At 33.5% G+C, this 23,352-nt stretch overlaps 1 protein-coding gene across 2 annotated transcripts in view; it reads left to right on the plus strand.

The window, feature by feature from the left end:
- The window catches only part of ULK4_1 (unc-51-like kinase 4), a 76,539-nt gene that overhangs the window by 47,480 nt on the left and 5,707 nt on the right, over positions 1-23,352 (plus strand). The window contains exons 9-12 of one of the 2 annotated variants that reach the window (XM_051215896.1): positions 2,709-3,209; positions 13,367-14,017; positions 15,184-15,429; positions 19,475-20,216. In XM_051215896.1, the coding sequence (XP_051066442.1) occupies positions 2,709-3,209; positions 13,367-14,017; positions 15,184-15,429; positions 19,475-20,209 (2,133 nt within the window). In that variant the 3' untranslated portion in view covers positions 20,210-20,216. Of the gene's footprint in view, positions 1-2,708; positions 3,210-12,427; positions 13,036-13,366; positions 14,962-15,183; positions 15,430-19,115; positions 22,111-23,352 lie in introns of those variants that run through there. The other variant, XM_051215897.1, reaches the window with a different exon arrangement.

Genomic DNA, 23,352 nt, shown 5'->3' on the forward strand with positions numbered 1-23,352 from the left:
AGACATATTCACCATAAAAATACCTGGAGTGGTCTATATCTCAATTACCACAGTTTCTGCCCAATGAGTTACAAAAAGGGTATTGTACGAACCCTTTTTGACTGCGCTCATAAAATCTGTTCAAAAGAATACCTTGATGATGAAATTAATCTGATTACTAATGTTCTACGTGATAATGAATACCCATTGAAATTTATCCAGAAATATTCAAAAGCAATCCTCGTACAAAATACGATGGAGTAGAAAGGAAAACCTGCTTCTTACACTTACGTTTCAAAGGTGATGAAATTGCTGGAATAATTAATCACAGAATAAACTCCGCGTTGAAAGTCACCTACCCATCAGCAAAACTCATGACAGTATGGCAAACGAACTGCTCACTTCAACAAACCAAAATCGACAAGCCCTCTTTTCTTAGTACCTCCAACTACATCTACCAATTCACATGTACGTGCCAAAGCACATACATTGGAAGAACTGAGAGAAGAGTGCATGTCCGCATTTCTGAGCATGTTCCAAAAAACTTGAGGCTGCGAGGGAATAAGGCCTTCAACAGCGCAATAGCTCGACATCTACTTGACACCGGGCATACCATCGACATTCCGCATGTTTTCAAAATTATCAATAGACAAAGAAGTACGACCACCCTCCGTTTTGCTGAAGCCATCATGATCAAAAAACTTAAACCTGACTTATGCATCCAAAAAGAGACTTTAATTAACTTATCACTACCCTGGTAACCTTTTTATTTTATTTTTGTTTATTTATTTTAAAATATTTATACTCCTTCCCTATTACATAATTCTTAAACCACATTATTATCCACACATTTCCACCACTTGGTCCTCTTAAATTATCTTAACTTTTAAATTCTATTTAATTATTATTACGTAACCTATCTTATGATTATTCAATTCCATTATTACACCACCCAGCCTGAATTAATTCCTTTTGACCTCTGACCTGTTCTAGCATATATATATAGTTATTACTGTAACCCAGTTATTTACACTCATCTATGTCAATTGTTTTCACTCTATCTCAATGTAAAAATTCTATCACATTTTTGGTTTGTAAGCAGCTGACGAGAAACCTCGAAATAATATGAATTCATACTATTCTGCACCAATATTTGTTCTTGCTTTATTTAAATTCATAAAGGGAACCAATTGCATGAGATAAAGTTAAAATGGATTTTACACCTAGTTGGGCTATGATGGAGCTTCGGATCTTAATTATCTGTGAATTACTGGACCATGAGTGGAGATTTTTCATTTTTTTTTACCTCTTCTGAACTAACTGATCATACTTTGCAGCAAGTTACCTATATTTGTGTTTATTTGTTGATTCTCAAAATCATGTAAAATCAAATTAGTTGGGTCACCACTACAAAGTGTAAGCTGAAACTAAGCTGAAAAAATATTTATATAAGAGTCTACTTTTCCGTGAGAATATTTCATCCTGTTTGCATAGATTTTAGGGTAAATAGTCATGTGTTCCGATGTATACTATCAAATTTATTCACTGAAATTTTTCATATCACAGTTACAAGTGACATACGTATTCTGACGTTTGTACTGGCTTATGTAGAAGTTTTATATATTTGATCGACAAAGTACTATTTATATAAATGTTTTTTCATGCAGTGTAAGTACAGGAGACTAGATATGAAAGAAATTATTGTTTGTAGATTGATTCCAATCATCGGTGTTTTGATTGTTCATCGTATGAAACAGCACTTTCGTTTAAAAAATTACGGATTAGAAACATTCATATAGTAAACAAATGGTCGGACACTTAAGTGTCCGTGACTGTACCTGGAAATTTGTGCCAAAGAACATTCATGTATCGATTTTCCTTTCATTTTGCCTCGTTAGATTTTTGTGATTTTGATTTTTTTTGACGAAGTATTCAGCTCAAGATTTATAAATAACGAAGAAATAAGATATGCAATATATGTGCATCGTCTCTCGTACTATATATATTTTGTAAAAATAACATAGATGCAGTTTAATACACTTTTCACTTCATTGCGACACTTTTGAAAATTTTAATACTTTTATTAATGCAAATTAAAAACGACAGAGCCGTTATTGAACAGCAGATTATTTAAATCTCTTTAAATGCTACTTAACTTATTCTATTAGGTAAGATTAAAATTGTATCCATATATCTTCATATGTTTTCGTTTTCCAAATTCACTACATAAGTTTTCATCGATTATAGATCTAAGGGGAAAATGCCTCATTCTATCATCTTCCTTCCATTACAGTGTGTTTATTAAGACATTCTCTGTTTAAACTACGTTTAAGTTGTAATAAGCAAATGCGAATAGTGGGTGATGAGCAGTTTTTCGTGTATTGTATCTCTAGTGATATAAGAATATAACTAAAATATTTTTATTCTGAAATTTTTTAAAATTTTTTGTTAAACTACATTATAAGCAGGAAAATGCAAATCTCTGACTAGTATGCTGACCTGCACGAAATATAACCAAAAAACAACTTGATAAAATTAATTCAGAAATTGATGACAAACATTATCTAGACCATTAATAAATAATCCTGCTACGTGGAAAAAAGTACACTTTTCTATAGTTATCAGTTAAAATAAGTATAACTTTTATTTTTGTTGTTGTTGACAATCACTGTTGATCCATATAAAAAAATGCATTAATTTATTTTCTGGTTAATTTCTTTTTTCCGAAGATTATCACCAATTTGGCATCAGTGTTTCTCGGTGAATCCGACATGGCCGATTCAACAGCTAGTCTAGTTGAGCTTGAACGCGCCTATTCAGTCACATCAATCGGACATGAAGATCCTCAGTCATCTATTCAATTAAGAAAATATGATAGAACATCTTCAGCTGTCTATGACAGACCAGTTAGCGCAGATGCAGATGTTCTGTTGGGTGGAATGTCTAAGACCAAGAAAACAGATAGAACGCAAAACTTCTCAAATTTAAATCATGTTATGCCATCACGGATGACTACTTCACAGTACACTCTTGGACGTGATCCAGGAAGTAAATCACGTGGTCCCAATGGAAATAAAAGTACCGGTGTTCTTTCCAATCAAACTCGAGTGAAAAATAATCGAATCGATCCTAGCCAGAACCCTGACAATATTGGTAGTGCTATCCAACCACCCTCTCCAGATGTCCTTCTGGCTTTGTTTGATTTAGTCAACAAGCTTTTAGTTCCTTATGTAAGTTTCGAAGTTAGTTTTTGAATTAACTTTGATTACTTTCCTCTGCACTTTATTATAACATGTAGTTGAGCTACGATGTTCAAAACTTGCTATATACATAAATATAGTTCCGCTTTCCGAAAACCTCATATTATTGGTGTCTCAAAATTCCTATGACCTTAAAAATAATATCATTTCCAGGCACAAAGATCATATACAGAAATATTCAGATAGCCTACTGTTTTCAGTCACCTCATAACATATATGTTTCATTTACTGATAACCTTGACAGAAAGACATAACTTAATAAATAGTGCATCAAAAAAATTAGATATTAAGTGACAAAAGCACTTACTTATGTGCGTACGACTGTCACCCGTCGTGGAGGAGCGAAGGACGCTGACCGGGATCCCCCATCGAACTCTATCCTGGGCAATCCTTTCCAGTTGTTATTCATTCTTCTCATTTCTGCTTCCAATTCACGACACATTATCTTCTTCGGTTGTATCTTTCACTTTTCCTCTCAGGATTCTAAGTTGATGCTTGTATCGTGATGAAGTTTGTCCTATTCATCTCCAGCGTATTTTCCTAATTTTCTGCTTAACTGGAAGTTGGCTTGTTCTCTCACACAATAGGTTATTACTGATGGTATCCGGTCAATGTACATTAAGTATCTTGCGTAGACAATTGTTTGTAAATACATTTAGTTTTCTGATGATGGTTGTAGTAGTTCTCCAAGTTTGAACTCCATACAGTGGACCTGTCTTGACGTCCGTATTGAAGATTCTGACTTTGATGTTGACTGATAGTTATTGTGAGTTCCATATATTCTTCAACTGTAGGAATGCTGTCCTTCATTTGCTAATGCTTGTGTTTACATCTGCACTCTATCCTCCTTGTTTATCGATGAAGCTGCACAGGTATGTGAAGTCCCAACCTCTTCCAGAGTTTCTCCATCAAGTGTGATTTGGTTGGTGTCCTCTGTGTTGTATTTGGGGATCTTGCTTTCTCCTTGTTTATGTTGAGGCCTACTACTGCAGAAGCTCCTGCAACACTGACTGTTTTCACGTGTATTTGTTAGTGTTTATGCGATAGAAGAGTTAGGTCATTTGCCAAGTTCAAATCGTCTAGTTTCATCCAAGCTGTCCGTTGTATTCCGTGCATCCCTTAAGATGTGGCGATCTTTATAATACAGTCGACCATTGGATGAAAGAGAAAGGGTAAAAGTAAGCAGCCTTTTCTGACACCGGTATCCACTTTGAATGCATCTATCAGCTATTCTCCATGTGATGTTGACGATCTTTTCAGGTACACCATAGTGTCAAAAAGCGATAAAAGTAATCACAATTAAATCAATAGTGCTTAAAGACTACGAAAAAATGATCATGAAATAGGATTGAAATGGATAAATAACTGTAAGACCATAATGCTAAAAGTGTTATGTATATAACATATAGAACTTAATTCTATTGTCGGGTTTTTTTTCTACCACTTGATTTGACAGTCATATTCATGATTGTCCTACCTTTGTTTATTATTGTAAAATATATTCATTGATTAATGAGAATATTTACATTTTAAATAACTGCTGACTAGTAAAATCTAGAGCTCATTATGTTTGAAAATCACTATTCGGGTATCATTCCACATATCACTCTTATTTTGATAATCCGGATTCATATTCAATATGTTAAATTATATCGAAATAATAATTTGACTTTCTTTTTCCTAGACTAGAATTAATCCTAATTAACATCTCAATAAGATAAAATATAGATTTGTGTTTGATAAAATTTCACTTCAGAAAATTATATGTATGGAAACATATTCACATATAAATAAATTATTATAACTCTATCTTCTTCATTATCAGAGTATTGTTTTATGAATTCATTAGTGCTATGTGTATTTTCGAATTTTACTAATTGCAATTCATATTTTGAATAAATCTATTTATGTGGAATGATAAAATTTGATGAATAACACTTATTAAGTATCATGTACTCGTTTACAGGTTAGTTTGAAGCTGGATTTTCCAAAGTGTTGGTCAGAATACATCATTTATGAATTCGTCCAGGTCCGAATTCAGGGACTTTTTCACTGAGAATATTTGCTGTGGATCACATTAAAATACATAGGTTAACTGGACTGTAACTCAATCAATAAATGGTATCATACTCACTGTATGGATCCTGAAAGTTTCAAGATTTATCCTATGTGTGGTTGTGTCGATACTTTGTTAGGAAGTTCCAAATCTGATTATACAATATCTGTTCAATGATTTCTGTCTTCTAATGATTCCCTCATTCGTGTCTGTTACTGACAATGGAAATTATCTTCGAGACAAGTTGGTTAAAAACAGGAAATAAATTAGGACCATTTAGATCATAATAACAGCGATAACACCTTATAGCTTTAATGGCTGTCTTAATCCGATATAATGATTTTCTTATTGCTGAATTGTGTGTATTTATAACAATTATAGCTCATAAGACAGTGTAGCATTGTAGTATACTCTAATTACAAGATATTTGTTGAATATCTCTCAATTGATCAGAGAAATAAATCTATTTATTTTTGCTTGAATTAGTTTAGTCAATATGTCGTTCCTCGTTGTAATTCACTTACTAATAACTATGAGATTGACTTATTGGCCAATATAGCTCATTTACTAAAAATATGTTTATGAATTTAATTATCGGTCGCACTTGTATTATGGTCTAACGATACTATTTGACTGCTCAAATCGAAGTGAATAAATTGAGATTCAAATTTATGTTTTAATCACTAATTTACTGTCTCATTCACTAATTAACTAGTTGGAAGTTTCGAACTGTACAACTGATACTCAATAATTCAGTATTTTATAAATCATAAAACATTTTATAAAATGATTTGTATTTTGAAAATCATTTTCCAATGTGTAAAACATCTAACTAAAACTTCATTACTTCATTTAATAAATTTGTTTTAATGGAAAAAACTTAGCAATAATTTATAATTCAGAACTTGTAGAAAATTTTTACTGAAGATGTGAATTTATTTTCTAATCTTATCAATATGCCAACACACCTTATTTAATTTAACTTCTCAAGGCCAAATAAAGTAAGTTACAAAATCTTTAAAATATTTCGTGTTTAGTTTATGTTTTGACACTATGCACATACATTCACACACAGATAAGAAGTAATAAGAAGCACTTGTACATTGTGCAGATCATATAAACGTAAATAACTACAAAAGAAATGTGCATTTATAACTAATTAATCAGAGTTCTGTTAAAACATTAACATTAAATAATCATGTTTGTGTAATAATAATAATAATAATAATAATAATAATAATAATAATAATAATAATAATTGGGTGACTGGTAATGTATATTAAAATTTTTAGATGTGTCTGTAATTATTTAATTAACCTGCACTTATATTCTAACTTAATTGAACCGTGATAATTGATCATATTGAATTTAACGTTTTCATTTGCACTATTTTTGGTTGTTTCCTTCGTATTTAGTAAACTGATTGTGAATATTGAATAGGAAATCATTTTCAAATAAAATATATGTGTTAAACTAAAAGTTTGAATCTTGGGATGTGACACATTTTTACCCAATTCGTATGCTGATTAATTTTACTAGTTATGAGGTTACAACGAGTTGAACTGATGGAGTTGAATGTTCTTTTTCATATTTTATGTTCATACTTTTCATGATTGTATGACCCAACTTATTTATGATACTCATTCTATTGTAGTGAATGAGAACACTAGTAGAGACAACCAAGTGTATTTGAATACAAAATTACAGAATGTCGCAGTAAAATCTGAGAACCATACTGTAAATAATTCATTTGCAAAATTTCAATCAATTGTCCCAAACTTGATTGTTCCTTCGTTTCCACACCAATCACTCTGTTCTTGTTCTCTTCTCTTCGATCTCCTTTTACCTTCTTCCTCCAGGAGTTTCACTTTTGATTGGTGATACATATATCTGTCGACATCAGTGGCACACATCACACTATGACTTGTAACTATTCGACTGAGATGAATTTCGCAAGCATCAATTATTAAACTTTTACTTTCTAATCACACATTAGAACTCGAAAATGTTGTTCCTACAAAGCACTCACAGTCTGTCGTAAACATTTTCTGTTCAATGCTGTTTTAAACTTCAATTATAATTGTCATAGAACATTCGAGTTCATTTGATACGATATGTATTATGTTGTAATTATATTAATTAATGATGGGTAGGAAATATATAGTGCTTGAAATTTTATAAATCAGAACTGTAAACAAGTTGCTCAGTCGAATCACTTTTTTTCAATCTTAAATCAGTATAAATATGATTAAACTAAATTTTACCATAATCCAGCCTTGGAAAACTTGTAGTTCAATAATATAGACAAATATTTACCGGGATATTTGTGGTTATTCACTAAGATCAATCGCTGGAGTGTTCATGCAATGTGAATGTGTTTCATGATGAGTTGATATCAGTCTGAGAAGCTCAGGAAACCAAGATGTATTTAACGGTTATTGTACCCTAATTACATTTGAATTGTACAAAATCTCCACAGAACAACTTAGAACAAGTCACTGTTTTTTTGAGAACTGAAATGCTAAATACTATCCTATCTCCAATCAACTAACATCTAAACATAGTACACTTGATATTGAGTCATTTGGACCACTAATTATGTGGCGGACTGATCGACAAAATTCGATCAGCACTAAAAGATTATACAAATACTTGTACGTATCCAAGCCGTACAGAGTATCGTACATGACCCAAATACATCAATGAAAAATAGACTATGAAGCTGGAGTTATGCAGGTTCTAATCCACCGAGTGAAGTGGACGCTACTTAGAAGATTGCTTATAAGTAGCATGTAAAACAGAGCGTCCCTCGGCAGTTGATATAATCAATAGCCAAAGACAGGAGTCTCAGAAAGTCAAAAACATGGATAGTTCGGAGTACGTGTGAGACCAGAAGAGAAGTTCTAGTAGTCTACGATCAGCTTGAGTTGCGGAACACACAATAGATGCAAATGAAAGATTGAAGACTAAGTGTGTATATTTCGTGAACAATCTGTGTTCCGTTACAGATATTGAATAATCATATCTTTTAAACTACTTATCACCCACACTTTGTTTGTGTATATCATGAGTAGTATTAAGTAAAACAGTTTGTTTTAGTACTTAATACATAAACGTCAGATTTGTACATAGTAATATGTTTGTGATGAAAATGAAACGAAAAATACCGAACACTTGAAAGTAGCACAAAGTTTCGAACTCTTGAAAAATACATAACAAGAGTACATCACGTGAATTCTTTTGAACCTTTTTAAAAACTGTTAAGTATGTAAAACTGTTAAATATTAAAGAAGTCTCATTAATTTATTTTAAACGCTTTTCATAATTTCATTAAAAACTCTATCATGATAGAATGCATGAATTATATCCTTTGAAGGCAGTCAGTTACATAATGAGATTTCTTGCTTTTATTCACATTTCTACAAATTTAGAAGAATGTCATATAATGATATCACATTGGCAGAATTCCACACTTCGACTTATTTGTTTATGTGAAAACTTACAACTAATTAATGCTCACCTCACCTAAATATGAGTCTGTGAATTTTGCTTCAACTTTGTCACCGTTTACTTGTGGGGATAATAATTTCAGACTTACTGACTGATATTATGTTCACAAAACATATGTACAATCCTGAATATTTAAATAATATAACCCTGCTTACATCTGACTTATTAACTCGTTAATGTTCTCTGAAATTTTCAGCAGAAAATTGATAGAGTCCTTTTAAATGAAGATACATATTAACCAAGGTTTCTTAAACACTTACCTAATTTCATTCACTGATATTGAGCTGGATTACTCTGGTTTCTTGAGTAAATTATGAGCTATGGTAGTTTGACGATCAACAAAATCTCGATATAACTACAGATGGTTTTCGGTTATGTCATTTAAGTTCTAAAGGTTGGCACATAATTTTATTTGTATATATCTAGCCTTCAATGATTACATAGCATCAGTAGTACATGATAGAATCATAATGTCCGCAATATCATTCATGTTTCATGAAAGTTTTAGTATTTTATACTATTTATTATGAATAAATGCTTGGACTGACTGAACTGTATGTCTGGGGTGCGTTGGAGTACTCGATAACAGACATTTTTAAGGATACTGCTCAAAATCAACTCCAGATTCATGAATCTTTTTACACTTTTATCTTTCCTATATCTTTTTTCAGTATTTCATCTGTTCGTGGTTTTATAAGTTATTAGCTCTTCAGCCGATGAATCATATTTTCGTGCTCTACTTTGTATCAGACTGTTAGGTTTGAGTGAATCATTTGTGTGATAAGTACTTATAAAAGCAGTCAATCTTCTCTGTTAGGTATTCAAGTTCATCAAAGGGGATTTTCTTTTGCAAATTTATTTAAAGTAATTATTCTTTTGGAATTAACTTTGTCCTATAATAAAGAGGTTTCCAGTATCATAGTTGAACTATCCTATAATAATCATTGTATTTCTTAACCGTTTCGTTTTACTTATGTTTGTCAATCGTAACTTTCCTCATCACTGTTGACATCGTTTCATAAAGCATCATAATGATTGTCGGATTTCTACACAGAATAATTAACTGACCATTAACTAATGTTTTGCTCTGTTCGCTTTTGGTTAACCTATTTTTATCATTTTTTGTGGACAGAAAATAGTTCTACATAATCGAGATCTAAAACTATTCATCTTGGTCTCGTATTTCCTGGTCACCAATAGTGCTATGACAAAATCGATCAAATCGCTCGGATAATAAACGTGATGGGACTTAAAATTCTCACTCATAATCAATCGTTAAATCCTATTTCAATAAATCTCACTGTGTAGAATCATTAGTTGCTTAATCAGACTTTTGATCATCTCTTAAAAAACTAGTTCTGCTAATTTCATATCTAACCCATATAGTCTACTTATGAATTAATTTTAAGTTAACAAATCATAATTTAAAATGGAAATTAGATTCATATTCCAACCGGCGGTAATCATTCACTGTAACAGTAATCAAGGCGTATTTACAATATCACGTATTGTATCCTTCCAATATGGCTAATTGTTGTTTTTCCGCTGACATAAGCAATACTACGTGTGTGTGTAATTCATAACTATATATATAGTGAAGATTGTATTTGACCATTTAACAAATTTTGTGCTTTACTTTAAAATTTAATTTTGTTTTAAACATCATTTTTTGTGTGAAACTCATTACAATATTTAACAGATGATAAACAAATCAATGTTCTTCTCTGTAATAAAATATTTTTTATACAGTTAACTTCACCAACTACTCCAGTAATCTTAAGTTATTCTGTAAAATAAATCTTTTTTTAATAGTCTCTTAGCTTCACTTGTTCTGCAGCTCGTTGAAAATTATCAAGTGTTGATTTAGATTGAATACATCAATAGAAGATTAGCTGTTTGGAGTTCGCAAATCTCTAGTAAATGAAATAAGAATCTTTAAGAATCTAAATACAAACTATTACAAATCTAAAATATTGATCAACCAGTGAATTACTGAAAATTAAATATCATGATATAAATGTTGAAATGAATGAAAAATTCTTTCCTTTGTTAAACTTATTTTCTTAGATTCATATTTACCGACTGAATAGTATGAGGAGCGCGAAATTTCAGAATTATTTCCAGTTGTTTATGCAAGATTAAGTTCATGGATTTGCAGACGAGATAACATACGATACATAGTGAACATAAAATTAATAGAAATGAATTTAAAATAAAACTGTTAACAATCCTTTTAAAATCTTTATAACTTATTATAGAAAATAAAATTATTACGTGGCTTACTGTTTAATATTACGCAATGCTTTATCCATATTCTTATTAATCATTTTGGTAAATTATTTGTATGGTACTTTGAAAATTCTTTTAAGAGAATTCAATAACCTGGAAATAATCAGGTGAACCGAGCCGACAACCACCGGCGTTGAAATTTGTTGTCATTTTTTTAGTATTCAGTAAACCATTATCATTCTTCAATCAGTTTACATAACTCCCTATCTAATCAATGCAGATACATATATGATTTAAACATGGATGAGATCGTTATTATTGAAACTACATGTACGTTCTTATTTGGTTTTTAATCGTCTGATTATATTACGTTTCTTTTGGATCATACTTACTTTAAATGTACTGAAGTGTCACATGTTGACAGATTGAATTTTTTTTTAAAAAAGCTTTCAAGAGTTTTATCTATGCATACATTTATTTTTATGTGTGTATTTAGGTGGTTGAGCTTATGATTTCGTTGATATGTCGCCTTTACTTCTATTTAGTGGTTTTCTGTTGGTCGTATGACAATTTTTAAGCTACATTTCGTATGTTTATTTCTATGTTACAAAAAAAAAACAATTCTGGCTGACTTATTATTATACAATAACTAAATGAATATAATATAACTATTAAATTACATCATCTGTAAGCTAAACGCAATCAAATTACTGTTAAATATTTGAGTTAATATGGCTGAAATACCAATGTCACGAGGATTGCAATTTTATAGTTCTTTGTTAATAATAAATATATTGAACCTAACTTCATAACTTTCTGTCGATTTTTCTCCTGCACCCAACGTTGAATATGTCAAAAACTCTGTGCTTAGATAAGCGGTCGTGGAGACTGACATTTAATAAGCAATGAACATTGTTGATACTAGATATTGGTCACTATATGTAAACCACCCATAGAGCACAACGTTACGAAATTGACTTGTGCCACTAAATTGAATTAAATAATGTTTAGTATTGGTCGATTATAATTAGTTGCTTAAAATAATGTACTTAGCATCGCGCGTATAAATGTTGATACAGAAATTTAAGATTTTGAGACGTATGAAGAACCAATTCATCCGCTCGATAAGGAAAGAACAGAAACGGAACGATATTGGTATGAAAACGCATGAACAATGAAATCTGAGACAATGGACTGTTATTTGCAAAGAAACAGTCAAATTTGAGACGATGGATTGATATTTTGCAAAGTAACGATTTACTATATGATTCTCAGATTTTATTGAGATGCTCTGTAATTTCTTATCAATTACACTCGATTGTCCCCACTCGTGTTCTTGTTCACTACAATAGCATCTCCTTATATGGGTCAGATAAACATTCAGCGACTTTATGGGATGATGTTTTCCCTTTATTTGACCAACCCTAATTCTCTCCCAGCGTACGTTTATGTTAGCTAGAAGGGTGCGAAGGAGTAGGCCTAAGTGATGGCTTAAAATGATCAAAACGTATGTCTTAAGTATCTCCATTAAATCAGAGTTAATTGTTTCATCTACTCGTTTGCCATCGTTTCTTGATACTCCATTTCTGACTTCTGAAGAGCTGATTATAAAATCTTTCGTATTACAAAACTAGTTTAATTCCCCTCCCTCTTGAATCCTTAAAAGTTGTTGATGTTATTTGTAATAAAAAAAACACTTAAAAATCATTACATAACCAAAGTCCATCTAGTTTTAAAAAGTGGATTGTGACCAGAAAACTTTGTATGCAGATTATTTACTCGTTATCATATTTTAGAGTTATGCCTCACTTTTTTTATTGTGTCTAACATTTTAAGTTCGGAATTGAATAAAATCAGAAAAATGTTATTGTATACTCAAGTATTTTACTCATATCATTGTACATGTTATCATTATGAAGGAAACTATGATGCTTTTGAATTTCTTTCGTTCTTCAGATGACTTAAAAAAATCTGACTTCATAAGTCAATGTACCTGTTGGGGTAAACTTAAATAAATATTATCATTTGATTCTATAAAGTGTGTAGAAATGATGTAAATTATATATTTTATTTCCTTATTTTAGCTTTAAATAAAAGTAACATTTGATTCGATCGATATGTTAAAGTATGTAGTACCACTTTGTTCTTACATAATTTATTTCTCTTCAGTTTTGTTTATATGTTTGAAAAACGATTCATATATTTCATAAATTTTCACAATACATAACCTTTAAAATATTTTCAGATGTTTTTTCGATTTTAAAATGACTTATTGTGCTGTTGTAGTCAGATTAAATCGTATGTCTTTTTCTTTTGTACCTTTTGCTTTCAGGGTAATTCAGTCCTCACATGTCCTGAGATCACAGCTCCAACTGCATTTCTACGCTTGTTATGTTTATTGTTAAAATGTGCTTCTCAAGATTGTTATATTTTAAAGTATTCACTTTCAAATAATACATTGATCACACCAAATTCACCTTATTTTGAAAATTCTTCAAAACATAGAGACAGTTATGATTCTACTAGAGAGTTTATTCAACAACTGATATCAGATGAAACACATTTGTTTATTACAAACTTTTCTACTTATGGTTTAGATATTTCTTTAGTACGTTTATTAGCTTCACAACTTTTATCATCAACCTCATCATCGTCAATGGCACTGTCATCACATGCTTCGTTAGTGTCACCATTATGTACTGGGAATTTAGGTTATTCAGAGAACAAATCAGTACTGCATTCATCATCACCTTCTGTGACATCAAATCTATGCCTTACTTTATTTGAATTAATACCTTTATTGTTTCATTGGTCCAATCTATGTAAACCAGATTACTTGATAATAAAATTACGTTTATTAGAATTAGTTACAATTGCTTGTTTAGAAATTGGACAAATATTAGTACCGGAGCCAAATTCCAATAGTGATGAGAAACAATCAGGAAATTACTCAAATAAAACTCATTACAATTCTGGAAAACATGTTAGTTATTGTTTGATTATATATATATATATATATATCTGATGCAACCTTTTAGTCAAGAGTATGATCATGTAATATGTACGACTTTCTATACAATACTTTATTTAGAATTGAAATATAACGATGTTAATTGAGAAACCTTGTATCATCTTTGTTTCTTTAAGAAAGTGCTAATGTTGCAGTCTCAGTTCTAGTACATATACTTCGATATAAGTTACTCATTGAATTATGAATGTATACTTTCATCCCAATAGTTCGTCGGTTACAATATCTACTTACGGAATGGAAAAGTAAATCCGTAGTGTAAACTACGATACTTTCAAATTAAACGTTGCTGTTCGCCAGTCGGATTCGTACTTATTTCCTTACATAAATGTCCTGTCATTTTACTTCATTCAACTAAATAGCAAATATCCATGAGTTAAATAAGTTACTCAGAAACTCATTAGTTATAAATAAGAACGATTCTATTATGCATTTTCTCTTCACCATTTACTATTAGTGCTAACAATCCGTTAGGGATGCTAGATCTCCAGAAATCACTTAGTAAATGTCTTATTTTTTCAATTTTAGTTCTGAGGTTTGAATTCCTTGTTTTCGTGCCAAAGCACCCATTTTTATCTTCATGTCATATTTCCCACCTGGCAGGACCTTAACTGTCATTGGTTCGTTTTGTCTTTTACTATGCTATTTTTCGACGTTTCTCAAGGACATTTGTATGCTGTATATATACGCTTGAGTTGTGCTTGTGGAATACATTTCCCTCATCTGAACCTGGACTTCTCCCTCTAGTTAACGGGGCTGAGACGCATCGGAATTTGTAGCTTATTTGGTCATTGTATTACTGAGTCTTCGTTCCGTTCGCAGATTTAGGTGATCTCGTAATCTTTCTAAACATACAACAATCACCTTGAGTACGATGTTATTATTGACCACTGCATTAGGTAGTTCTACTCAGTACCAAATATATATACTTACTTCCATACCTAATTAATAGTGAATTAGTGTGTTCGTCTATCACTTCGATTATTACTTCTAGTTACCATGAATAAATATTTTCTTTTTATATCCTTGAAAATCATATCATAGTAATCCTTTAAGATAGTTTTTGTTTTCAGATTGCATTTTATTGACTATAAATTTGGTCTTTTTTATTATTACTTCAGTCAGCAGTAAATCATCGTATCCCCAAACGTTATAAATCTCCATTAAATAATCCGTCGACAAAATCAGAATGTAATCATTCAATTCGTTTGTTGCCTGCAACAGATAATGTGTGTATATCAATGCTTGCTGCATTAGGAGCTATGAATGCACTCTTAAATTATGTTGCTGACGTTGTTCGTTTAGCTTTGGCTTCACGAGCTGCAAACTCTCCCGATGCTAAAAATACTGCCGTTGCTGCTGAAGAAGTGAGTTATTTGAATCTATAAATGCTTATTACTCTTCGACTAATAACTACATGTTGTTAGCTTAGTAGTTGGAGCAGTCAACTCCCAACTGTTAGCTCGCGGGTACTAGACGACTTTTTTCTTAGTATAAAATTCTTCAGAAGTGTACACCAACGACACTATGCTCGGGACTTGGACCCAGGTCCTTCAGTTTCACGTGCGAACACTTTACTTCTAAACCGCTAAGCTGGTATCTAACTGTGTTAATGTCTCAGTTCAGTCAATTCAAGACATTGTGCAACGATCTTCTGTCTTCGGTGTTTAACTACCCGGCTCTCGAAACGGTTGAATCCCACTGTTCATGGTTTCTCACTTGAACTCCAAGAATCACCTCTTGAAGCTAGTCGCTTACGGGCACATGATAAATGTTAGTATGAGGTTGTGGAGATTGTTAAATTTCTTTGAAATCATGGGTCGATCCAAGTTAGACTGTCATCTAAAACCTAGTATGGTAAGGAGATTTTAACTTCAGAAAACTGTGCATCTACAATTGATTGGTTGTCTGACCCATACTTAATCATCCCCTCACTTAGGTTAGGATTATTTTACTCTAAACTGATTGATACTAGGACACAATATGGTATCGATCTGCGTAGTTACTATTAGTCTATATGGCAAAGAATATGTCTCACTTCTGAGTCATTTGTTAGATATCATTTGTTAAAGACCCTAAGTTCTATGAATCGTAATCAACCACTCTGTAAATCTGAAACATGTATTTTTATATTTTTTATAAACTCATTTCTTTTTCTTTTTCGTAAAATTTAATTTACTTTCCTTTTCACCGTGTTTTTATGCCGCAAACTGTGTTACCTTCGTGAGGAATTCTGCGTCGTTACTTGTTCGACTAAATACTCACCTCCCATTCTTACGTGCCACCGATCGCCCTGATACGGCCGAGGGTAGGTAGAGTACTCTCTTCCTCTCAAAATGCTCTCACATGGTCACGCGTATACAGCCACTGCCAGGGAAGTCCTACTCACTGCCTTCTCCCGGTGGGGGTGTTGTCTACAAAATTGAGAGGACGAAAAGCGAATGTCTGGAGCTGTAACCAATTTGGTGGATATGGAGGATCTACCTAGGGGAATTGGAAAACCCTGGTTCCAAACCAATAGTGCACATGGGCTTCAGGATGCTAAGGAGACAAATGGCGTATGAATCTATCGTTGGTCACCGGCTACCATGGGGACTGCATCTCCTTACGTTGCTCCACTGTATTGTGGATCAGACCTTCAGGTCGAACGGTCCGGGTGTGGCCCCCTAAGAAAACCACCTACTTCGGTTTGGGAACCCGGGCAGTATCATAGCCCACGCACAAATGAAGTGACTTGTGTGGCGCATATATATTCCATGCCCCTTTGTATCAATATTTATGTTTTCAAATAAATTAAATAATACAACTAATATACAGTAGTGACTAGCGAACGATTAGATCGAAAGGTTATTAATGGTCAAATGAAAACATGTTACCTATCTGTGAAATCACCGACTGTTTGAGCGAAGTGAAAACTTCTTGACTTCGGGTCCGCACGACAATCTAAATATATGTGATCTAAATCTAGGTGATATAGTTTGAAATCGGTTACAGAAACTAGGCTTTAACATGATTTCAAGTTTTAAATTAGTCGATCACATTCGTACTTTCTAGATAATATTCTTCATGTCCATTATTTTATTATGACTGATACTATTGTCATTTTGATTGATTCGTCTTTCACCTTGGTAATTTCTTTACGTTAAAATGTTGTGAATTGGTGGTAACTTGGGTCAATATATATATTTTTGCAGGCTCTGCACTTCATATGACAAATTGACTGTTTTGAACTAATCCTAGCAATCGGAATTAGTATTAAGTTTTTTAATTGTAACTGTGTAAAAACAATAATTCTAAAAATGTGAAAACGACGGTGCAGTTTATGTGTTTATACACATAATATTCCTGTCACACTGTCGTATTTTCGGCGTATATATATATATATATATATATATATATATATATATATATATATATATATTTGATGATGACAATTGTCATGAAACCGAATCAACCTATCCTCCAAAGATTAATTGTTTTCAAACATTGGAAAAAATCTATCTTACATTTATGAGTACATCATGTTACATCAATATACTTATGTGTGATTAATCATTTTTTTCTGTTTGTTACAAGAATTCAAATAATCCACACATGTTAAGATTGCTAAAATTAATTTTATTAAATTGTTATCAACGAGAAAAATTACTTAAATGTTTCAAGAAGGTGTATCAATTTATGAAAGACATACTTATTCTCATACTCTAAGTAGTAATATTAGTAACATATTAATGTATAGAAAGATTTATTGTCATTAATACCTTGGGATTAGATGGTGGTTGGAGGTAGTCGACAGGAAATCCTGGACTCGGGTTTCGTGCTACTTGGCACTCGCCATCAAGGTGTACCTGCAATCTTGAGGGGACTGGTGCTCCCTGGCGGATTCGATCCCGTGTCACCCAGCTTCACAGTCAGAGACGTTACCACTGAGCTATCCGGGCCGCGACTGACCTTCTGTAGGACTCAGATGTAATCAAGATTGATAGATCACTGGATGGTGATCAATGTCATGCGTGTCAAGTCCTTATTTAGTGCAGATCGAGCAGGGAGCACCAGTTCCCTCAAGATTACAGGTACAACTTGCTGATCAATTGGAAAGATGGACAGTTTCCACTATACATCCATTTTCTATCGAGTGATAGAATATGTTTATTGTCGATCATCCCAATGGATATATCTATAAAGCAAAGTACTGATTCGGATACCTGTTTTTTAGTCATACTTTAGTTGTGATACTAATCCAGCTTTCTAAAAGTGACATAGATGGGGCGGTGTTCAATCCTGAGATTTAACAGTTGATAACAGAGCTCTCTAATCACTAAGTTGATGTGGTCTATAACCAAGTGAACCGACATGTTCGCTACTTGGTTAATCTTATCTTGAGTATAAAGACGTAAATATGATTACTGAATAATACATCACTCTATTCCCTATTGAACAACTAAGTATTACTATATGAAGATTTAAGAGTTCAGAACTATTTTGTATCACAAACTCGTCGAAGTTAAATAAACCATTGTAAACCACTTAACATTGGACCAACCTGTCTTAAATAATATTGTAATCACTGTAAAACGTACTGGTTAAAATCAGTTGGAATATCTATCTCATTTCTCATTGTTTTTTTTATGATTCAGATGTCTATGTTAGTTATTTATCGAATTTATATTTAGATAAGTTAATTTATATAATTGTACTTTACCTCCATGTCCACCTCTCTGTTTGATATTGATTCGTAAGCTCATTGTTATAAGATTTTGTGAGTGATATTTCAGTCATCATTAGGTAAACTTAAATTTCAAGTCCATGTGTTACTGCAAATAATGATGTTTAAAGCGTACTGACTCACTAATTAGAGAAACCCATAAACGTTTTTTTTAATAATTCATTAATCTCAAGTTGTTGGTAGGGTTTCACATACTGCAGTCAAACAACTCATATTTTTATATAATTTAATTGATTGGTTACACCATATATTGACATCGTGTTCTGATTTAATCGATCTTAATTACTTACAAATCGCTATTATGTCCTATTATAATTCATTTTGTAGTGTCTATTCAGGTAGTCACATTGAAAACCAGTACTTCATATATAAGAAGACCCCATGAGCGCAGAACGTTTATCTAATGGAGTTGATGAATTAGTGATATGTGTTCACTTTAGGTCTGACGCAAGTAATTTGTTCCATACCTGTTTGGAATACAGGTCACCATGTTGATTAAGCTCTTACTAATTCATAATCTATACATTTATGTCAAAGAAAAAATAAGTACATAACTCATTTAAATGCTTCAGCACCTATTTGAGTATATTTGCTAGATTATTAGCTGTATTTTAATCTAGTTGAAACAGTCAATAATCAATCACTTATTTCCACTGAAAATAATACTCATCTTTCACTTAACTTAGATTTTGATTGCTGCTAGACCTCATCCGAAATTGGCTGGTTTACTTGCTCGTTTAATTGGTTTATGGAGACCACATCAATTGCCTACAATTCAACCTAATGTATGCGAATCTGATTTACATAATTGGACACATTTAATATCAGCATCTATTCAAGAGCAAAATTATGAAGATGGAATTTGTTTCCGTTTATGTGAAGCTTCTATCACTGCTCTTACTAATTATGCTTCATTATATGGTGGTGAATATTCACGTAGTGCATTGGTACCTTCATCAACTGATCCTTTATCATTAGGTTTATTAAGATTAGCTGAAGAAGATCAACTACTTCAAATCAAGTATCATGTATCTAAGGAAACATTGAAAAATTCTTACGATTCATTTAATTCTAAACGAAGTACATATTGCAGACGACGTATGCGTCTTTTACTTCGAATAATAAGACGTTTAGTATTTTCAGATCCTGTTTGTCGTTCTCGATTTGATTCTACTATGAATTCAATAAAATGTAATGCAAATTTATTCACTACACTAAAATATCTATTAGTTATAACACAACGTTCAGCGGATGCTTCAACAAGTAAACTTTTGAAGGAAATAATTGATCTTTTATCACCTAAAGTAAATCCGAATCATAATAGAAATGCTATAAGTAGTGACAGAAGTTATCATAGTCGTTCTAAAACTGTGCAACCAGAATCTTCATCGAACAGAATTATTTCGAAAGCTGTTGCTTAATTATAAGGTTAGTTTCAGTAGCATATTGTTTCTATATTTACAGATTCAGGTTATTCTATAGGCAACCTTAAACTTGTGTTGTAAACATTAACAATTACTATCAGAATCTACTTACTAACTCACTCCTGTTACTCTCAATGGAGCATAGGTCGCTGACCAGTATTCTCCAACCCACTCTATCCTGGGCCTTCTTTTCTAGTTCTGTACAATTTTTGTTCATTCTTCTCATATCTGTCACTATTTCTCTGCGTAATGTGTTATTTGGTCTTCCTCTTCTTTGGCCTTTAGGATTACAACCGAGGACTTGGCTTGTAAAGCAGTTGGGTGCTTTCCTTAATTTGTGACCTATCCACTTCCAGCGTTTCCTCCTGATTTCTTCCTCCACTCAAATCTGGTTTGTTCTATCCCACAGTAGGTTGTGATTAATAGTGTTTTGCCAACGGATCCGAAGTATTTCGCGCAGACAACTAATAACAAACACTTGTATCTTGTAATTGAGTGTAAGCAACGTTGTCTGAAATCGGTCTTTCCTTCGAACGAGTCTGTCAACTGTCCTCCATGCACAATTTTGCAGTTTAATCCATCATAGGAATTCTGTATAATATTGACTATCTTTTGAGGCACGCCGTAGTGTCGAAGAAGCTTCCATCGTGTTGTCCTGTCCACACTATCGAGTGCTTTCTCGTAGTTAATGAAGTTGATGTAGAGTGATGAATTCCATTCAATTGATTGTTCCACAATGATCCGTAGTGTCGCGATTTGGTCTGTACATGATCGATCCTTACGAATCCAGCCTGTTGGTCTCGAAGTTGGGCGTCTACGGAGTCCTTCATCCTGTTTAACAATACCCTGTTGAATACTTTTCCCGGTATTGAGGAAAGAGTGATGCCCCGGTAGTTATCACACTTGCTGAGATCTCCTTTCTTCGGTATTTTGATCAGAAGTCCTTCTTTCCAGTCTGTTGGTACTTGTTCCTCATCCCAAATCTTGCTGAAGAGAATGTGGAGTATCCTTACAGTTGCCGCTACGTCTGCTTTTAGTGCCTCTGCTGGAATGTTGTCTGGTCCTGCTGCCTTGCCACTCTTGATTTGTCTGATGGCCATGCTGATCTCGTCAATTGTTGGTGGGCCAACATCGATTGGGAGGTCCGTGGATGCTGCTTCGATGTTGAGTGGGTTCAGTGGGGCTGGTTGATTCAAAAGTTTCTTAAAGTGTTCTACCCACCTGTTTCGTTGTTCTTCAATGTTGGTGATTACCTTGCCTTCCTTGCTTTTCACTGGTCGTTCTGGTTTACGGTGATTTTCAGACAGTTTCTTTGTTGTCATACAGTTCTCTCATGTTTCCTTCTCTTGCAGCCTTTACCGCCTTCATTGCTAAATCTTCCGCATATTTACGTTTGCGGGTTCTGATGCTCCTCTTCACTTACTTGTTTACTTCTGTGTATTCAGCTTGTGCCTTGGCTTTCTCTGCTCTTGTTCAGTCAGTCAGTAACAACGTAGAACTTCGTACGTACGTACATCAGTTCGAGTTGCCACACCACATTAGCACAGAGATACAGTTGTCGATTCAAATCCCATAGTGGTAGACGTAATAAGAGTATAAGCAGTAATCGGGAAGATTAGGGTTTGGAGATGTAATTTAAAGAGTATAATCCAGTGAAATAAATTTGGAAAGAGGAAAAAAATAGACATGAAGAATTCAGAAGATTAGAATTTGGGAGAACACAGAGAGTGGATGCAACTGCGCCATTGCAAACGATTTTGAGCCATGTCAATCAGGGTCTCTAACCATCGGTTGCTATCATCTCGCGGTCCCCAACCAGGTAGTCTACACCTACCAACATGACTCAGTCCACTTGTCAGTGACTTCATGGACTTGTGCCATGTTTTGGTTTGGCCGCCCCTAGCTTTCTTCCAACCTACTCCTATACCACTGAACATCGCACGTCGAGGCAGTCGGTCGTTGGGCATACGTAACACGTGTCCCAGCCATCTCAACTGATGAAGTTTCACTACTTCATCAATTGATTTGCCATCCTTACCTAGTACCCGTTTCCTAACAACTGCGTTACTTACTCGATGGTCCCATGATATACGAGCAATGTTTCGAAGACACCTATGATCAAATACTAGTAGCCTACGGATATCCTCTACTCTTACCGGCCATGTTTCACTGCCATAAAGTAGGAAGGAACGAACTGCTGCGCAGTAAACACGTCCTTTGGTTGATAGACGGATATTTCGCCTACGCCATAAATGACGCAAGTTGGCAAAAGCTAGTCGAGCCTTCTGTATCCGTGCTGAGATTTCGTCACACACCAGACCACAAGGGCTGGTGAGACTTCCAAGATAAGTGAAGCGGTCGACACACTCAACTACTTCACTCCCTATCGCCATAAGCTCTCACTCGACCAGTTGTGTTCGAGTAGAGAGCCTTTATAAGGTTAATGTACTTCTTTGGTACTCCTTTCAGTGACAAACACTGCCATTTTGATTGATTCGTCTTTCACCTTGGTAATTTCTTTACGTTAAAATGTTGTGAATTGGTGGTAACTTGGGTCAATATATATATTTTTGCAGGCTCTGCACTTCATATGACAAATTGACTGTTTTGAACTAATCCTAGCAATCGGAATTAGTATTAAGTTTTTTAATTGTAACTGTCGGTTCTGATGCTCCTCTTCACTTACTTGTTTACTTCTGTGTATTCAGCTTGTGCCTTGGCTTTTTCTGCTCTTGTTCGACTGGTATTGATTGCTGCTTGTTTGTTCCTCCCTTCTTGAATCTTATTCAGTGTATCAACAGTGATCCATTCCTTGTGATGGTGCTTCTTGTGTCCCAGAACCTCATGACATGTTGAAGTGATTGCCTCTTTTATCCCCTTCCACTTGTTCTTCATAGTAGTTTCCTCTCCATTGAGTAGTAGATCATGAAAGGCCTGGAATTTATTGCTGAGAGCTATCTTGAATTTTTTGAGTTTGTCAGTATCCCGAAGAAAAGCCGTATTAAACTTTTGTGATATTGTCCGCCCCGTTGTCCAGTGCTTCTTGAATTTCAATTTCATGGCGACTAGCAAGTGATGATCTGATGTTATATCAGCTCCTCTCTTGGTTCTCACGTCCTCCATCGTTCTGCTTAACTTTT

Source organism: Schistosoma haematobium, chromosome 4, assembly GCF_000699445.3.
Source record: "Schistosoma haematobium chromosome 4, whole genome shotgun sequence".
NCBI lineage: Eukaryota > Metazoa > Platyhelminthes > Trematoda > Strigeidida > Schistosomatidae > Schistosoma > Schistosoma haematobium.